Consider the following 20000-nt stretch of genomic DNA (forward strand, 5'->3'; position numbering starts at 1 on the left):
AGACCCAAACAGCCACCAGTCACTGAAACCATCTACTGATATAAAATGTTTATTACCTGTTGCTCCACTAATCCTATTGATACATGTAAATAATTGGTGTAAAATGCAGTTTGTCATCTTTTCATGGCCATCAGATATGACCCATATCCCAAGTACATGATTTTCACTGAAAATACAGAGGATAATATTATAATAAATGGCAATAAATCACTTAAAAATGGATAAATATAAAGAAAAATTCATTTGTGAACTGCCACAAAAGTATCGTTGGGTCTTTATGGGTTAGTGTTGTAGATCTGAATTCAACACAATAAAATCTGTGGAGTTGTTACCAGTTTAGTGTTACAATCAAGTTTCTGTGTTAAAGAATAATGAAGTACTGTGACTCTGAAGGTGTGGATTTTATTATTTTCACAATGTTTTCCCTTTGGAGAATAATGAGACATTTTGGCGATGTTTGTTGCCATAGTAACAAAGTCATACCACACTACTCCCAATTTTTTCACAAGCTTATAAGTGTGATATGTGTGTGTTCCTAAAGCTGCTGGGTGAGCTACGTGCCAAAATTCATACAGAAGATGTAGAATATGACTTAGCAGCTGTATAATGTTTTCCCCCTCAACAACAAATATCACCTTCACCGGATGCCACAACAACATGCAGTCATCACAGCTTTAATATGTGAAACATATAAGGGCAGATAAGTTGATATTATTTCCCCTGTCAAGGCTTAAAGGAGGAGAAAGGGCCAATGCAAAGATAGGAGCACAGTCACCACAAGCACTTCATGGTCATGGCAATGGGATGCATTGCTTTATTGCCCTTTTACATTTTCTAAGTTTGTTCAGACACTGCAGTGCAATATTTATGGCAAATCATTTATCAGTATCAACACACTGTAACTCCCCTAAAATACAATGTGCAAAAAGTACAAAAAGGGATCAGGGAGGAGGAACAGGTCTTGTGTTATTTTTTTCTTTCATTTTTTTTTTTCTTTACACAACTGGGCAAAGGTAGTTACACACCACGGGAGGGAAGAACACACTCCCTGCAGGTTTTAATGGTTTTGGCTGTTTCCTGAGGTGAAGTGCTTGCTTGCCTTTATTTTACCAAACATGGTGATTTTTTTTTTTTTTTCATTTGCCCTTAAAGGGTTCATCTTCTTTTTACAACTTGTGTCTTGTTTTCCCATTTAAACATCTGTTCAGCTTTTGTGTGTGTGAATGCAACTCATTCCTTTGGGTTTAACCTAAACACTATGGCACTACTGTGTTGATGCAGAGTCATGAAGGACAAAACAAGTTTCAGGTTAGCTTTCTAAAGATGTTACAAAAAGTAGAAATTTAAAGAAAATGCAAATTTGAAGGTGAAAACCTAGGTGGGTGGTGTAGTAAGGTAGCGCTATAGGCTACATTACTTATGTCCATAATCTGTACATTATGTGCCAGATCTACTAAAGGTTTGCGTGTATAAAAATGTCTGCAATGAAAAAATGTAAAAAACTGATTTACGAACAGTGTGCACTAAGGGTTGCATCTTTGAAAGGTGCAAAATAGTGCATCTGCATCCAGTTAGTACGTTTGCCATAATGAATATGCAATATAGGGCATTTACACGCAGTTGTGCGTGTGCTGGGAGGAAACAATGTAAATATATAAATATAGCACACGCAAAGTGATTTATCAAACCCGAAAGCAATTTTGCTCATGGAATCTGCGCCTATATTCACCACGTCACAAAGGGAGGTGCAAATGGTTTGTATGCGTAATTACGCACACATGGCTGCGGTTATTGTCACATGGAGACATTGAAAAGATGAAACAAGATGCAGAGAATGCATTTTTCACCCTTGTGTGAACATTTTTGGAATGACAGAAGACAAAAATAATTGAGATCCCCCCCACCCCACACACACACTCACACACACTTTGCGGGACTCTTGTGGCAAATATTACTTTTCCACTTGATCTCATGATTGTGATTAAAAATACGTACCGAGATTAGGCTACAGTGTGACAGAATTATTATACAGTATAAATTAAGTGCACCTGACAGTCATTCAATCCAACAAAGTGTGTGTGTGTGTGTGGGGGGGGTCTGCATAACAACTGAATTTCTCTATTTCTAATTTTTTATCTACAAAACTTCAAAACGCTCATAAATGTATTCATGGAAAGCCATCTAAAATGGAACCATAAGATTGACCTCAGTTGCAGAATTTGAAACAGGATGGATGTTCATTCCTGTAAAATATGTATAATATTCTCTCTGTCTTTATGTGTTTCAAAGACACAAAATAATACACACTGTAATAGCTATTCATACCTGCTAATTCACGCTGTTTAAATCTTTAAATCTGAGATCAGCCAGTTCCTTTTCTTTCAGCTTTGTGTCCCTTATCCACCTTTTCCCCCTTAAGCAGCGGCTGACACGCACATACAGCACACATAGAAATGTAAAGAGGAACTCTCTGTTATTCTGACCTGTTCCTGAGATGGAAGGATGGGGCTCTGACAAGGTCTGCGTTCTTGGGAAGGGCTTTCATGTTGCTGTTAGTGGGTGTCCTCCCCCAGCCCTGCTCTAGCCCAGGGATACGGGGCAGCATGAGGGCCCCCAGGCCCACAAGGCCAGCTAGTCCCATTTCCCAGCCACCCTGAGAGAGCCTCAAGTCAGGGCCAGATGTGGCAGCTGGCCCAGCCACCTTGGAGGTCAAGGTCAAAGGAAACCATGTCAAATATGCCACCCACCATCATTCTCTAGATAGAGAGATAAATAGAAGTGGCTTGTAAAGTGGGAGGAGGAGTGAGGAGGTGGGCTGGATGAGACATAAAATAAAGAAAGGTGGTGAACGACAAGAAAAGGTGAATGTGTAAAACTTAAAGATATTGTGAGGGATTGTGAGTATTTGTTCTTCAACCACAAAGCTGCAGATGAAATGCTGTTCATGCAGTTGACAGGAGTGTTTCTGAAGTGTGTCCGGCTCTGGGCTTGTAAAGTTGTCACATGTAGACCTCATTTTCTCTGAAGAGTCCGGGCACTGCCCACCTGGCCCTCACATTAGGAACACCCGTCACACACAAACAACTCATTTTACTCCCATTTCAAAGGAGAACCAGCTCCTCAGTGTGGAACCGACTTCCCCATGTCATTTCTCTGTTCTAGAGGTGTATTATTTAATTACATAACTGTCACTTCTTCACCATGTACCTTCATTTGAACCAAATACTGTATTAGCCTTAGCAGAAAATACAGGAGGAAGAAAGAAACTCCTGAAATCGGTTGTTTGGTTTTATATTTGATGTTCATTGGAAATGTTAAATTGTGGAAATAGTTATGGAAAATGTAGAATAACCAAGTGTATATGAGGTATGGATGGACCGATGGACGGACGGAAGGACACATCTGGCCCAGACAGACAGACAGACAGACAGACAGATAGAACAACTTCCTGAGTCCCAGACTTTGAACAACGTACAGTACACTAGATGTTATTGTGGATGCATCTTTTTAGCCAATGGAAAATTCTCGTTTCTTCATCATTCTTTGCTAATGCACTCAGTAATTACCTGACTAATTCTCTGAGGGAGTATTAGCTTGTGATGCAATTTGTTTAAAGGCATTATAGTAGTAATCTGGGTTATTATACAGCAGCTACTCCGTATTCAGATAATAGCACCGTGACACACCCCTGAATCTGCCAGAAAGCTTTTACTAAAAGCACTGAATTTTTGGCATGACACATGCTGTCAACCTCTCTGTGTTTGTTATAGTGGACGGTTACGTCATTACGTCTACATTGTATAGATCCATTGTGCAACATAAATAAATAAAGTAGAAAAGGTAATACCACTTAACCCTAATAGGAAAAAGCGACACCAGTGAGAGGTCCTCGCAGACTGATCTGATAAAACACAAATGCAGACATTTCCTTGGTCTTGGTCTTGCTGCCTGCCTTCCATGACTTGGACCACATGTGTTCCTTGTTTGGCCTGAGGAAGGGGGACACTTTTTGTGTACCTAAACAGCTGAAGCAGGCCCCCTGAGAGGTGAGCAGACGAGGCAGCAGCAGCTGGTGCCGGTGACGCATGGCCAGCGTTATCCGGTGACGTCAAACGCCAGGGGCAATGGCCACTGATCTTTCAGTTTTGCTTCCACTCTATTTCCCTTTGACATTAGGATATCAGAGATACTGAGATAGCACAGTCAAAGACATGACGTGCTGTGAACCCTCCATGAGCAGGAATTGGAGTTTAATGTTAATATATCTAAATGAATCCTGTTACCTGCTGAGACTCCATGGACACCAAAGAACATCAAAGTCAATGAGCCTGTTTACATGACCACAAAAGTCAGATAACTGGGAGTAATCGGATAATTGTAATAGTCAGATCTAACACATTTACACGCACTTAAGAAATGTGATAATCAATAAAACCTGGTTTAGACGCTCCAGTCCATTAGCAGATTTCTTTCGGAGTTTGTACCTACATAGTGACGGTAGAGTCAAACTTCCTGTTATTGTCTGACTACATAACATTAGTTTTCTATGATTTTATTTGTGTTTACACATGTGCAGACATAAAAGAACAAAATAAATCAAATGAACCTGTACACATGCAGGAAGACATCAGAGTATTAGGGAGAAATCCAGGTGTGTTAATCCAATTTCTCATAATCAGATTACTACTGTTATCTGATAAAACAGATCAGATTATCCTGTTTACATAATCTCTTGAATAATCCGATAACTCCAGAAATCAGATAATGATCGGAATATTGGTGTGAATGTAAACAGGCTCATTTTCTAATCTAATCAGACTCGGTGGGATGTCTTCATTATTTTCTTTTGCCATGATGTGGTAAAACTGAAAGATGTCACACCACAGAAATGTAACTGCAGTAGCGTTGATGGTTTAGCTCCAAGAGCTATAGGGTTTGTCTCACTGATAGAAAATCCAACAAATAACCGATGGAGAACCACCAAAGTGTAATTCTAAAACTGTTTGGTGTTTGTGAAATTCCGGACCACACCACTTACAGAAAAAGACCATTGAAGACAAATGAGTGCAGAAGAGAAATCTAGATGTTTTTCTGTCCTAGTTTGCGATATTTCCCAATAATGCACCACTGCTCTTGCAACTTGAATATGATTTTAAAGTAGCTAAAGCATTACATGCCTTTTCTTTTTAATGGTTTCTCTTTGCTGTTTTTTTTACCTTTGTGTTTTGTTTCTACTTATTACCTCTGCCAAGGAGGTTATGTTTTTGCTGGCATTGGTTTGTCTGTTTGTTTGTCTGTCTGTCTGTGTGTGTGCAAGATAACTCAAAAAGTTATGGACAGATTTGGATGAAAATTTCAGGAATTGTTGATACTGGCACAAGGAACAAATGATTAAATTTTGGTGATGATTGGGGGTGGGGGGGCCACGGGGGCCCACTGATCTGCCTTGGCGGAGGTCTGCGCTGTCTGAGTGCTTCTACTGTTTGAAATAAACTTCAAACTTAACCCATAAAGACCCAGTGCTACTTTTGTGTCAGTTCCCAAATTAATTTTTCTCTACATTTAAACTTTCATTATATTGTCCTCTGTATTTTGCATTCTTTTCAGTGAAAATCATGTATTCTCTTATATTTAATTCACTGATCATGTAGACGTTCATAAAAGCTCAGATTATAGTTGAGGATTGTTATATCAGAAACAGGGAAAACAAAAGAAAATGTGACTATTTCAGTAAATGTATCAATCACTGAACTAAAAACAAATGTTTCCATCCAGTATCATTGATCCAACTCCATGGGTTTTACTAGTGAATCAATGTTGTAGAAGATGACGGTGTTTTCACGTTCATTTCAGGGCCTCTGAACGTCCAAATGGGTCATATCTGATGACCATGAAAAGATGACAAACTGCATTTTACACCAATTGTTTACATTTATTGATAAGATTAATTGATCAACAGGTATTACACATTTTAGATCAGTAGATGATTTTGATCACCAGTGGCTGTTTGGGTCTTTATGGGTTAAATGTGCAAAATCTGAAAAATGACCACTTTTAAAGGTCCAGAGTGTAAGTTTCAGTGGGGTTTAAGAGGATGTAACTTAAGAAATGGAATATGAAATAATATTGATAATTATGTTTTTATTAGTGTATAATCAGTTTAAAATGAGATTCATGATTTCATTACCTCAGAAAGAGATGTTCATAACTACACAAGGGTTGGGTTTCTATTCCCAGAACGCACCATGTTGCACAACCATGTTTCTGCAGTTGCTCAGAATGGACTTCTTCTTTTTGAGATCCACTGTCAAGATGTATTACAGGTGTCATCCACAAAACAAACACTGGCTCCAATGGGGGGCTTTCCATGTGCTTTTGTGGCCACTGTGTTTGAGGGTGGGTGGGTATTCAGTGGGTTGCAATCTGCACCACTAGATGGCACTAAATATCACACACTGAACCTTTAGCTTCAAATCTGAGCACCATTTAGAGAAACTGTGGAGGAAATGGGATCACATGGCAGTTTGTTGTACAAAGACATGGATATGCAAACTGTGATGGACGTGGTGTTTTCTCTTTGTCATCTGTTGGAAACTATAGGTCATTTTCTGCAATGCAGTGATCTTGACTGAAATATAAGTATCGTGGTTTAACCCTTTTGAACCCATAAAGACCCAGTGTTACTTTTTTGTCAGTTCTCAAATGAATTTTCCTCTTGATCTCACACTTTCTTAAGTGATGTATCACCATGTATTATAATATTATCCTCTACATTTTGCATTTTTCTGTGTAAATCAGGTATTTTCCTATATTTAATTCACTGATCATGTGGATGTTCATTGAAGCTCAGAGTAGAGCTCAGAAAAGAAGAACGGTTATTATGTCAAAATGGAGAAAACTGAAGAAAAAGTGGCTTTTTCAGTAAAATATATCATGAATTGTACAAAAACCAAGTGTGTCCATCCACTGTCATTGATCCATCTCCCTGGGTTTTACTGGTGAATCAATTGTTGTAGAAGATGACAGTGTTTCCATGTTTACCACAGAGCTTCTGAACATCCAAGTGGGTCATATCTGATAACAAACTGCACTTTGCCTCACTTATTTACATGTACAGGGTGGGGAAGCAAAATTTACAATATTTTGAGGCAGGGATTGAAAGACAGTGTATGACCAGTTAGTTTATTGAAAGTCATGAGAATTTATTTGCTACAAGAAAATTGACATAATAGAAAATGTTTTTATTCTATGTGTCCTCCTTCTTTCTCAATAACTGCCTTCACACGCTTCCTGAAACTTGCGCAAGTGTTCCTCAAATATTCGGGTGACAACTTCTCCCATTCTTCTTTAATAGTATCTTCCAGACTTTCTCGTAATAGTTTTGCTCATAGTCATTCTCTTCTTTACATTATAAACATTCTTTATGGACACTCCAACTATTTTTGAAATCTCCTTTGGTGTGACGAGTTCATTCAGCAAATCACACACTCTTTGACGTTTGCTTTCCTGATTATTCATATGGGCAAAAGTTTCTGAAAAGGTATGGATAACAGTGTTAGGTATGATTATGACATCAATATATGTTTGGTTTCAAAACAATTGATGTAGTGCCTGCTGAGAAAAAACAACTAAATGTTCATTGTAAATTTTGCTTCCCCACCCTGTATTGACAGAAGTAATGGATCAGCAGGTATTAAACAGTTTAGATCAGTAGATGGTTTTGGCTGCCAGTGGCTGTTTGGGTCTTTATGGGTTAACAACCCATTCTATGTTTGTGTGCTGAGTTGACTATTGGTTCTAATTTGATTTTGTTTATTATGATACGGATCTGCTTGATGACACTCTCAGTCCAAGACACATCTGTGAAAGACTTTTATTCAAAGAGTCAAAATGTTAGCATGTACAGCATCTACATGTCTATGTTTCGTAAAACCTAAATTTAGGATTGATTGATTCATGTCTGAATTGTCCTCCTGTGCAGTTGTCATGTAACAATGGACTCTGATAACACCAAGGACTTAGACGAAGTTTGCATCTGGCTTGAATTTAACTGTTAATGAAAATGCAATGGTTAACCTGTGTCTAAGTAGCTTAAGATTCAATCACTTGTATCACTGTGAGCCAAATGTATCAGCATCAAGTCTGAGTCACCGCCGAGGTCGTCTGACTGATCGGTACAGACCCAACAGTTTTGACTAAATAGTTGTTTATTCAGTGAACTGAGCCGCATTCACACAGATCAGACTCTACTCTGTCATGACGTGGTCATAGTATAATGTTGTGTCTTTAGTCACAAAATCATCTATGGCAATGTATTTATGAAACCTGAACTTATATCTGTTATATTTGTTCAAAAATGATATGAAATTAATGATATACATTACTGTTAGTTGTGGTTATATGGACTTTTTTTTTTAAATCTAGATTTTTTTTTCTCATAAACACACACATGAAAATCAGATTCAATTAGATTCGATTAGATTCGATTGGATTTAACTGTGTTTATCCCTCTGGAAACTAAGGTTCCAGGAACAGTACAACACCAAATGTATAAGAAGAATTACAAGAAAAAAAGGAAATAGTAATAACAATAAATATGAAAACAGTAGTGAAAACACATTAGAACATTGCAGATTAGAAGTACTAGTAGTAATAATAATAAAGTAGTAATAATAATAAAAAATAATAATAAAATGTATTATGTTATGATATTATTGGACAGATAGATACGTAGACAGACAGACAGAAAGAACAACTTCCTGAGTCCCAGACTTTGAACAATGTACAGTACAATAGATGTTATTGTGGATGCATCTTTTTAGCCAATGGAAAATTCTTGTTTCTACATTATTCTTTGCAAATGCACTCAGTAATTACCTGACAATCTAGGAAACTGCAGTGCAGCAACAGCATTTGGCATAGTACAAAATAGAATACAAGAATAAGAAATAGAACACGAGAAAACACACTATGGTTAATAAATTAGAAGTAAGAACAAACGGAACTGGGTAATAAATGTAGATAATTTATAATACTATTATTCTAATATATAGTAATAGTAATAATATATAAATTATATAGATAATTTTATAATAATAATAATAATAATTAGCAACAACAGGCATTGCATACTGGAATAAACATGTGATTGATTGATTTGTCTTTTCCCTCAGGTGATTCCGTTCCCCATGTCCTGCGACATACGGGATGAGTGCTCTTGTCGGGATCCCAACGCTATAGAGAACAGAAAGGACACCCACGTGCATTCCCTGGGGTGACCAGAAACACAACAGGGACCTCTGCTCAACGTCCTGGGACCCTCCGACTACAACACAGCCAGAGCGGCCGAGGCAGACCCCTCCTTCATCCTCCTCTCGGCCTCCGATTTCCTGCACATGCTGCTTAACAGGCATACCTCTCCATCCATACTGCAACCCCGACCAGCTGAACGGCCTCCACATCATCACAGACAGATCTAGACATGAGGATAGGACTCCACAGGCAACTTCATTTCTCAGCTAAAAAAAAAAAAAGGAAAAATAACCTCCGCAGTTGCATCATTTAAAAACAACATATATAGCAAGGAAAAAATACAAGAAACAGATGTTTGGTTTTTTTGTTGAAAGAATAGGAAAACAAAGAAAAAAACAAGCAAAAAAAAAAAAAGAAAAACCTAAAAACATGACCAAGCCTAGGTAGCATGCCTTTTGTTCGGTTTTGTGCCAGTTTCAGTGTCCATTGTAGTTACCGTGCTTTACAATCACATGATTGAACCAAAGGTACTTTAAATTGTGCACGTGGGAAATTACGTCGTGCTCTAAAATTCGCAAACCTGAAGGAAATCCAGTTGAAATGTTAAAATAATCCGTAGACACTTTGAAGGCATGTTTCACACCTATTTTCGGAGGGGCTTAAAATCCTCACTTAGATTATTCCAGGTTTAAAAATGGTCAAGATTTCTGTATCTCGACATCATTCTCGGGAGTAATGTGTTTCTTTGAAGGCACGTCACAGGCTTATAGATGTTATTCCTTACCTGGTGGGGAATGAGGCAGCCATATTGTTAAAGTTCAAGCCACAGATTCAACACAAAAGCCAAAGCAAAACACACCAATCCACACACACACACACACACACACACACATACACATACGCATAAAAAAATCTTGACGAATTAAAACGTAGATGCTTTTCCAAGACAATTTTCTACTTAGAGCCAAAATCTGAATGCATAATTAAAACTATTTTAGCATGGCTTCTGCTACTGTGTTTGCTGCTACTTGCCATCTTGTCATAATATCTACTAGGGTTAGACAGCTTTGTCTGCCTCGCTGCTTACAGTACCTCTTTACAGCATTCATTCACACTTGCATGTTAATATGAATACTTGCAGCTCGCATACAGAATAGATGTTGACGACACCACATATGAAATGCACTAAGAACTTTAAAAACCCCAGAACCTCACTTGTCATATATCCTAAACAGTGTTGGGCAAGTTACTTGAAAAATACACTCAATGACTCATTACACCTTCATTAAAACTCTAATTACATTACCTATTTACTCATGAAGGAAAGTAATCAGTTCCACCGCTGAGCTCCTTGGTGCCTTTAAAGCCTGAACCCCCACGTCTACATTTTAAAATGTGTTAAAAAAAAAAAAAAAAAAAATCAGACAAAATGGTTGAACAAGCATTAAGTCTTTGTCTTAAATCCTGTCCAATCCGTAGCCTGATCCCCACTGTGAGACTGTGGAGTTAACACAACCAACCACAACAAATGGCTCCAAAATAAACCCATTGATCTCTAAATGTAGGCATCCCGGTGGTTAACGTTAAAAGGCTTGTTACAGGAGACCTAAAATGAAAAGCAGATAAGTGTTTATTTACAGGGAGTAAATCTTGTTATACCTGACTACATCCCCACAGCTGTCTGCTCATGGATGTATTAAAAGAACAGGAGATGAACATCACTTCCCCAAGTGATGACTCGTAGTACTACAACTGAAATACCCAACAGCCCAAAACATCTTCTTTAATCTCTAATCCCTCTACTGGAGACCTTCAGCCTATGTTCTCGTCCCTTCCACTAACTGCATGTTCAGTCTCCCTCACTATGTGAAAGAACAACAACCTAACATTTTTAATAGTGCCGTCAAAAAAATTAAGTTTTTAATCAGATTAATCACAGGGTTGCTGTGGATTAATTTTGATGAATTTAAATGAAATATCATTCATTTTTAATGTATATTAATCACATTTCATTTTGCATGAGCAAAAAGACTCAAGAAAGAAGGGAATATATATGTACTTAACAAGTTTATTTAATATTGTACCTTCAACAGTTTCAACAAAACAACTTGAAACAACTGTTCCGTCTTGTTTTTTTTTTTTTTTTTTGTCCTCATATTTCCATCCAGAGGGCCAACGTGCTGTTTAGTGTCTTCCATCTTTATGGGTCGATTCTGTTGCCTGTCACTACTGGATCAACTGCCCATTTGCACATGAGCAATGGTAACTCTACTTGGACAAACTGCCCAAAATGCATTGGCAGAGATGTTCAGAGTCATTTTGCGCTGCAGATGGGTTAATTGTGTTAAAACATTTTTATCAGATTAATCATGATGATGGATGAATCTGTGTTAATGCGTTAATTTTGATAGCCCTAGTTTTTATGCATCTTTAGTGATGATTTAGTTGTTCCAGTTTGGCGGCTTGTGGGAAGGCTCCACTAGAACAACTTCTACCCCTTACTCTATTTTGCAAAGGCATTGTCACTACGTCCTGTGCTTATGGCCCGTTCCAAAGTGCTGGGAGGTGGGAATTATTGTAATCATTATTGTTTTGTATCCCAGACCCCTGTTAGAATAGAAGCACCTGAATTCATCATGTCCCAATACTTTTGTACATTTGTGTATGAGTTAGGCCAGAGTTTCTCAACCTTTTTTGAACATAGGCCCACTAACGGCATCATGAGCCTCCTGCTGCCCCCCATCCTTGAAAAAATGTGGGACTGGGGGATACGTTATTGTAAAAGTACCACAACAAACCTGTGTATGGAGGATGTGTATATATAGCTTATATAGCTGTGTAGAGAAAACCCCTCTCACCTCGTAATTTCCGAAATTTGTGATCAGGGGGGTATGTATGCCTCTGTTATACTTTGGAGCTTACATGGGTTCTTTACACAAGGGTACCACCCCCGTTGAGAAACATTATAATAGTCCAACCGCTTGCATTTCAACATGGGAGGAATCTGCTGCATCTCCTTTGTAGTAATAGCCAGTGATTTTTCCCGATTGTTTTTTCCCTCCCGTCCTGTACTCTTGCCCCCCGGGAGAGTGTCCACCCCGCCCCCCATCCCCCCTGCACAATTATGCTATGAGGCTAACGATATGCATGCCCTTTTTCTTCATAAAATGCAGACGGCACCACCGTTTCAAACAACTAATATTTTTGTTCCATGCAAACACCAGCCCTCTTTGCATCCAGTTCTAATAATACATCCATGCTTCAGCTGCGCTAACACATAATGTACCCGACTATCACCTGGAGGGAGATAAAAGCGGTATCAGTCCTGTTCCGATAGCACACAAACCAGTATGACAGAGTCAAAGTAACAAAGCGATAACTGGAACGTAATTACTGAATTTCAGATGGTAATCCCTAGATAACCTTAAAGAAGCATCAGTCACATTACTTTTACGTATTACTGCCCAACACTGGCTTCAAACGCCCGGGGAAGATATCAAGTTATGTACATTGACCACGACTTAAAGAATGTCTTCGATAACACCTCACTTTGGGTCGAGATGATTTTACTTTCAGTTTAAATGTGTCCCTCACTCATGCTGCTTGAATAAAAAGAAAAAAAGTTGTTGCCTCAAGCACTGATTCACAAGGTTTAAACTGGAAATAAAATTATCTCAGCCCTGTTCAGAATGTAGTCAATGCTTGCTAGGAGTCTGTGATGATTTTTGTTCTTTTTTTTTTTCTTTTTTTTTTTTTTTTGTAACTTCATCATACTGCAGAGCACAGCCACACAGAAAGTACAGTCAAGGGCTGGATATAGGCCACAGCTCTATAAACGGATCACACATACGCAATGACAAAAGGGATATACACTTATTTCAATCAGTCCCATCACTAGTAGTATTCCACTTGCTGTTTTTATTTATATATACCGATAAACACAAGTGACATTTGGATGTAGGCGCCAACACATTTGTCACAAAGGTGTATTTCAGTTATTATTTATGTGAATCCCTTTGTCTCTACAGTAAAAAGTGTACTTCTTAACAGCACTTTTTTCAGTATTGTCGATTGGGTTCCCCACCATTTAACATCATTTTTACATGATATGGCTGCTAGACTAGCTCTGTATAATAATTCCTCTTGATTCCAGATGCATATACAGCGTGTAAAGCAGGCTTTCTCATGCACATTTGATAATGAACGTTGCTTGACATATTGGTCCAAATTTTGCTGCTCTTGTTAAAACAATGCAACTGAATTCGTTGTTACAATCAGCGCCAATATGACTTTTCATTCGGATTGGGCCAATAGCGCAGTCCCTCTTACTCATGTGAGGGTCGGTTCATTGTTTTACCCCTCGGTTTATATTGCAGTGGAAGACTAATTTAATGTTGACGTTCGTAAAAACCACAACATGCAGACCAAGTGTGAGAAGGTATTATTTTCCACCAAACCATCAAAATTCCAAAAACCAATAATAATAATAATGTAAATATTGCTTTATGTTTGAAGATGGATGGAGCGTTGAAAAATGTTTTGTTTTTGTTTCATTTCATTTTTTACAAAATGTCCTATTTAATCAGTGTTTGTATTATGACCTCAGTTACTGCACTTTTTTAGTTGCCATGTAAGAAGATAAAAAAAAAGTATATCTTTCAAAAATGTTTAGAAGCTGCTATCGTCATAATGGTGATCTAAAACTGTATGATATCTGGTCATTCGACTCCCTGTGCTACTCTTAGCTTTTCCTTTCATTGGTGTTTTATTTGTATCCAGTATCTGTAGATTTTCCTCTCCAACCTGAATGGATTGATCAGTAAAACAGGGAGAAATGATGGATCTTTAATTCACATTGAACAAGCCCCCGAACAACTTAAATCAGAGGGTACATGCTTATATTGAAACATATTGTAAATATAGTCCCACATCTGAGGGTGAGACTTCAACATTTTTGTCTTTTGGTTTTAGCCTGAGGTTTGTGTAATACATCATCTTAGGTGGAAAAAGGTGTATATTTTGGCTGAGTAACCAAGAGACGTCGAAGCAGAATGAAAAGCTTATATGAAGAAATCCCCATGAAAGGGAACTTGAGAGTCTAATTTTTATGAGCAATGAAACTTTGAAAGGACATTCTGAAGGCTACATCATCTTAAAAGATTGTTTTAACACTTTGTATGAAAATATATAGCCATGGTAAAAAAAAAACAAAAAAAACTTATATTATGTTGATATAATCAAACTATATGTAATATTATTACTCCAGATATGGCTGCTTTATATAGAACTGTTACCAGTGGGGTGAGACTGACCTGCAATCACTACACTATGCCAATGACATGCAGTACTGCGGTTCCTCATCTGCCGTTGACGTCACTGGAAAGCCATTTCAGCCATTCGAATGGATGGATCTGAAATCTGTCATTGGATCCTTCCCGTCAACCTCCAAACTGACCTGTTGCTTAAAAAAATTTCCTCCTCCTCAACAGTTACCTGCATCTGCATTCAAAGTTTGGACACAACTGATGGTTATTACTCTCAGAAAGGAGTACAGTCAACAGAATATGACTGCATGTCCAGTTGAAAAAATATTTTCTTAATATTGCAGAAGGTACCCATAAGCCATAGCTTTTCCGAGATGGAAGGGAAATATATAAGATTGCGCATTGGATGAGGACATCACCTCTCTACTGTAGTCATCACAGGATCCCTTGCTGTACCTCATGCCTGTAATGTTTGCTGCTTCTATATTTTTGGTATTTTGCGTCTCATAACAATGGTGTAAATAGTAGAACTATTTATTGAGAGTGTTATACTTTTTTAAGTTATATTTAATGTCCATGTAAGTTATTTTTACATTGTTCGTATAAACAAAAACATTATCGGTTGTGAGTCGAAATTTGTCATTTTGTCTGTGTTGTTGTGGTTTGTTGGGAGCATGGAGTGGACACAGTATATACCTAAAGCCCACAACCAGAAAAAGAACTCGTCTCATTGGTCATTAAGTGTAGATGGACACTATTTGTATCCAATGAGGACTTACCACATGTGTATATGTTACTGAATGCGGTGTATCTTTCTTTTTCTCCTCTTTTTTTTAAACCAGAATGTAAAGTTCTTCATTTGCATATATATATATATATATATATATATATATATATATATATATATATATATATATATATATGTATATATATATGTATATGTATAAATATATATATATATATATATATATATATATATATATATATATATATATATATATAATTTTTTTCTTTGAAAAATTCACACATTAGCCATACATACAAAAACTTGTGAAGACAGTAACAGTATAGTAAGTTTCATACATCACCAATAGAGCAAATGATCTTTCAAGAGCCAGTGTAAGGCACAAGGACCATAGTATCCAGGGGAAAATGCTGCAGAAGAGAGGGATCATAAAGGGGGGGGCACAGGGCTGGGGGTCAGGAGGCAGCCAATGGTGCCCCAGATTGTGAGTGTTCTTGGATGGGAGGGAAGTAGAGGGTGGGCAGAGGGAGAGAGGTAAGGATGGGTGGGCTGCTTTTCCTGGCCTGTCCTGCTATTTGTCCAGGTGTGAAAATGTGTACTCACAGAGGCTGCCCCTGGGCTGGGGGGGGGGGGGGGGCAGTGCCGACTGGCAACAAGCCTGAGGCCAATGAGTCAGAATTTCTCCTGGGGGTGGCAGCCATCTCCCCCCTCTCTCCTCTCTCTCTGGGACTCCCACCCTCCCCTCCCCTCCCCTCCCCTCCCCTCCCCTCCCCTCCCTCCTACCTCCACCACCTCACTCCTCGACACACTGCCTCATCTGTCACTGTCAGGTATGCCTGCAAAGGGCGGCCAGGGTCAAGTTGGCCCTGTGAAAATGAGAGAGGATGTTTGCCCAGCTTACAGAGTCTTTTGAAGTTCGGCTGAAGGAACACAGCTCTCCTCACCTAGAGTCGGAGCTTATCACAAAATATGATTTGTATAACAGCCTCCTTTCCGACGGGCTTTGATACCCTCACCACGTTCTCCACCAACAGTCGTTCCTTTGTTCCTAATTTAACACCTGGTTGTTGTGTTGCTCGTCTAAAAGTGGCAGTGTCTATTTCATCCTGAAGCGATGGGTGGGGTGGGGGGGGTTATATGGAAGAGCTGAAGTCTGAAGCCCTACTGTTTTTTTTTTGTTTTGTTTTTTTTTGTTTGTTTCTTGGATCGTTACAGAGAAAATACTGATGTGCCATCTTGTTGTAAGACATTTTCTTTGTGTATTGTAACACATGAAGTACCTCTCACATGCCTCTGGTTATAGAATGGTCCACTTATGTCTGTTTCCTAATCCCTCAATACATTAAAAAAAAAAAAAAAAGGCAGATTGCCCTTTTTTTCTAAGTGGGAAGAACTATAAAGAAAAAAGAAAAAAAAAAGTGTATTTACATATTATGTGGATATCTAGTGGTATTACTGCAATGTTTCGTACCCGATTGCTCAGCAAATATATTTTAAGATGTAAATAATAATATTATAAGATGATTGTATTTGCAAACCATGTACTAACTGTATGGGGAGTAGCTCTTGGATTGATTTTTATCATAACTATTATACAAAGAGATGAAACCGTGAATATGTTGTGCATAGTGTCAAAGTATCACCTGCAAGAGAGAAAAAAAAAAGGAAAAAAAAAAGACCTGTGATGCTTTACCACACCACTCGCTGTCAGCTTTTATTTGTTCATAATGGCTTAGTACGCGCACTGTTGTCAGATGTCGAAACCATGAAGTTATCCATCGAGTCATAAATTATTTATTTGTTGTCGAGATCAATAAAAGCATCAAATCCCGGAGTCTATTGAAGTCGATCCTCGTAATCAAACTTGACCAATCTTTTGAGTGCGTTGAATCTGAGTTCAGTTTTAACCTCCGTCTCATTGTGACTAGCACCGATAGCTTTGGTTTCCTCCACAGTCCATACTGTAGGTTTTTTTTTTGTTCAGTCTTTTGCCTAGTGAGCTTCTGAATTCACTTCGAGTTTCACCAACACTGTAAAGGTCGCCATCAGACCCAGTCGACCCTCAGTCCTTCCATCTGATGGCCTCCACTCTCTGTTTCTGTTTTGGTTCTTACACAGTATGCACTTTTTCAGGCACATATCCAACAGATTGGACTTTATGTTTCAGTCAATGTTTCTCTCTGTTTTTCACAGTTGCAAGTATATATATTTTGGTGCTCTGGTACATGGCAAAACATGTCTGATGTGTACTATATTTTCATAAGGAAGAGTCATAAAGATGAGTATCATGTTCATTTTGCTGTCATTTATTGTGTAGAAATAAAACACTGGTTAAAGTGAAAATAGGCATTCAGAGTGTGGTCAGTTCTTTGAAAGATGGAGGTTTCTTTTATGGTCACACTGCATAACTTAATTTTGTTGTTTTTAATTCATGCACTACTACTACTTCTGGAAGCCACTGAAGTCCAACACATCCTTAACCCATAAAGACCTAGTGATACTTTTGTATCAGTTTCCAAATTAATTGCTTTCTCTATTTAACCTTTCTTAAGTAATTTATCATCATTTGTTATAATATTATCCTCTGTATTTTGCATTTTTTCAGTGAAAATCAGGTATTTTCCTATGTTTAATTCACTGATCATGTGATGTTCGTAAAAGATGTTCATAAAAGCTCAGATGAAAGTTGAGGGTTATTAAATCAAAAACAGGGAAAACTGGAAAAAAGTGAGTTTTTCAGCTAGATATCAATAACTAAATGTAAAAACAAGCATTTTCATCCACTGTCATTAATCAAACTCCATGGGTTTTACTGGTGAATCAATGTTGTAGAAGATGACAGTGTTTCTATCTGATGACCATAAAAAGATGACAAACTGTAATTTAAACCAGTGCTGTAGTGGTCCCTGGAGAAGTGGGTATACTGTCAATGTTTGCCCCTTTTTTTTTTTTTTTTTTTTTTTTTTAAAGTAGTCCAGAAAAATGTTGTTTCAGAAGCAATGATATGTCAGACTACTCTGTTTAGTTTACCCAAAAATCATGAATATTTGCTCACTATTGTAAAATTATCATGACTTGATTAGGGGCAGTTTGTAGGTATTACTGGTCACACAAGCAGCTGCATGAATGTTGAACATATTCAACATGAGGCAAACATAGGATAACATTAGCCTTTCATAACGTTTGCCTATCATAACATTAGCCTTTCATAACATTAGCCATTCATAACTTTAGCCATTCATAACTTTAGCCATTCATAACTTTAGCCTACTCACACAGTTGAATTCTTGGCGACAACATCTCTTCTCTAAATGTGCAGTCATATTTTCAGTAGTTTAAAACAGTGACTTATTCTGAAACCACCTTAAAACTTACCTCAGAATTATATATTCCATGAAAGTAGGTTCTCTCGATGTGTCACTCATTTGAAATATGTTTTTCCTGCCTTTCTTGTTCACATTTCCAATTATTGCACATCTTTCAATGAGACATACAGTGACCTGTCTATCAACTGGGGTGGCACTGGCACCTGAGGTGTCCAGTCAGGTTCCAGAGGTGGTTGGCGCGAGTTAGCAATGGTTTCCTCTGATTGGCTCATCTGTCCTCATGCCTAAAGTTAACCAATCTAATCAGCCAATTAGAAGCAGAGTAGGGCAGGTCATGGCTTCATCCATCTAGGTGAAAACACGAGCAATTTGTCTCAGATACTATTTGATGGTGCACATCAGGGGGATTTAGAAGTGGGTATTCCCAATGCTGACTGAAAAATAAATAGGTATACTATGTATACGGCCGTATACCCTGGACTACACCACTGTTTTACACCAATTATTGACTTGTATTGAAAGGATTAGTGCATAGGTGTCAAACATGCGGCCCGGGGGCCAAATCCGGCCCACCAAAGAGTCCAGTCCAGCCCTTGGGATAAATTTGTGAAATGCAAAAATTACACTAAGATATTAACAATCCTTTTAGTTCAGGTTCCACATTCAGACCAATTCAATCTCAAGTGGGCAGGATTCAGTAAAATACTTTCATAATAATATATAAATAATGACAACTCCAAATTTTTCTCTTTGTCAATGTAAATATTTTCACAAAAACAAAGTATAATTTTGTAAAAAACAAAACAAAACAAAACAAAACATGTGAATAACCTCAAATGTCTTATGAGAAGTAAATACAATTTCAACAATATTCTGTCTGTTATTAAATGTTTTGTGTATTTGTAGATCCCCTGTGATCTGTAAGTTCTAATGTACATGTGAAAATGATAAACTGAAACATAATATTGTTAAAATTACACTTATTTTTTCAGTTTGTTCACGTTATTCACATCTTTTGAAAGGATAGTTTGTAGATGTAAACCTTTTCATACTGTAAATTTACTTTTTTCACTCTAAAATATAGAGAAAAGTTTAGAGTTGACATTATTTATATATTGTTATGTTATTATTTTACTGGTTCGGCCCACTTCAGATATAATTTAGCTGAATTTGGCCCCTGAACTGAAATGAGTTTGACACCCCCTGGATTAGTGAATCAACAGGTAAATAGATAAACAGTTTAGGTCAGTAGATGCTTTTGGTCGCCAGTGGCTGTTTGGGTCTTTATGGGTTAATGAGCACTTTGTCATAACAAACAAAAAAGGTACAGAACTGGTTATAAAAGATGAACTCATTCTTCAAGCCATCATTGATACATTGGCATGGAAATGCAAGTGCTGTTCCTGGCACACC

General features: G+C 37.8%; 1 protein-coding gene across 2 annotated transcripts in view; it reads left to right on the forward strand.

Moving 5' to 3' along the window:
* Positions 1 to 10697, forward strand: part of pappaa (pregnancy-associated plasma protein A, pappalysin 1a) — a 142955-nt gene extending 132258 nt beyond the window's left edge. For both annotated transcript variants that reach the window (XM_030150515.1, XM_030150516.1), the window contains exon 22: positions 9174 to 10697. In XM_030150515.1, coding sequence (XP_030006375.1) covers positions 9174 to 9278 — 105 coding nt within the window. In that variant the 3' untranslated portion in view covers positions 9279 to 10697. The remainder of the gene's footprint in view (positions 1 to 9173) is intronic.
* The last annotated feature ends 9303 nt before the right edge of the window (positions 10698 to 20000 follow it).

Source organism: Sphaeramia orbicularis, chromosome 12, assembly GCF_902148855.1.
Source record: "Sphaeramia orbicularis chromosome 12, fSphaOr1.1, whole genome shotgun sequence".
In the NCBI taxonomy this organism is placed as follows: domain Eukaryota; kingdom Metazoa; phylum Chordata; class Actinopteri; order Kurtiformes; family Apogonidae; genus Sphaeramia; species Sphaeramia orbicularis.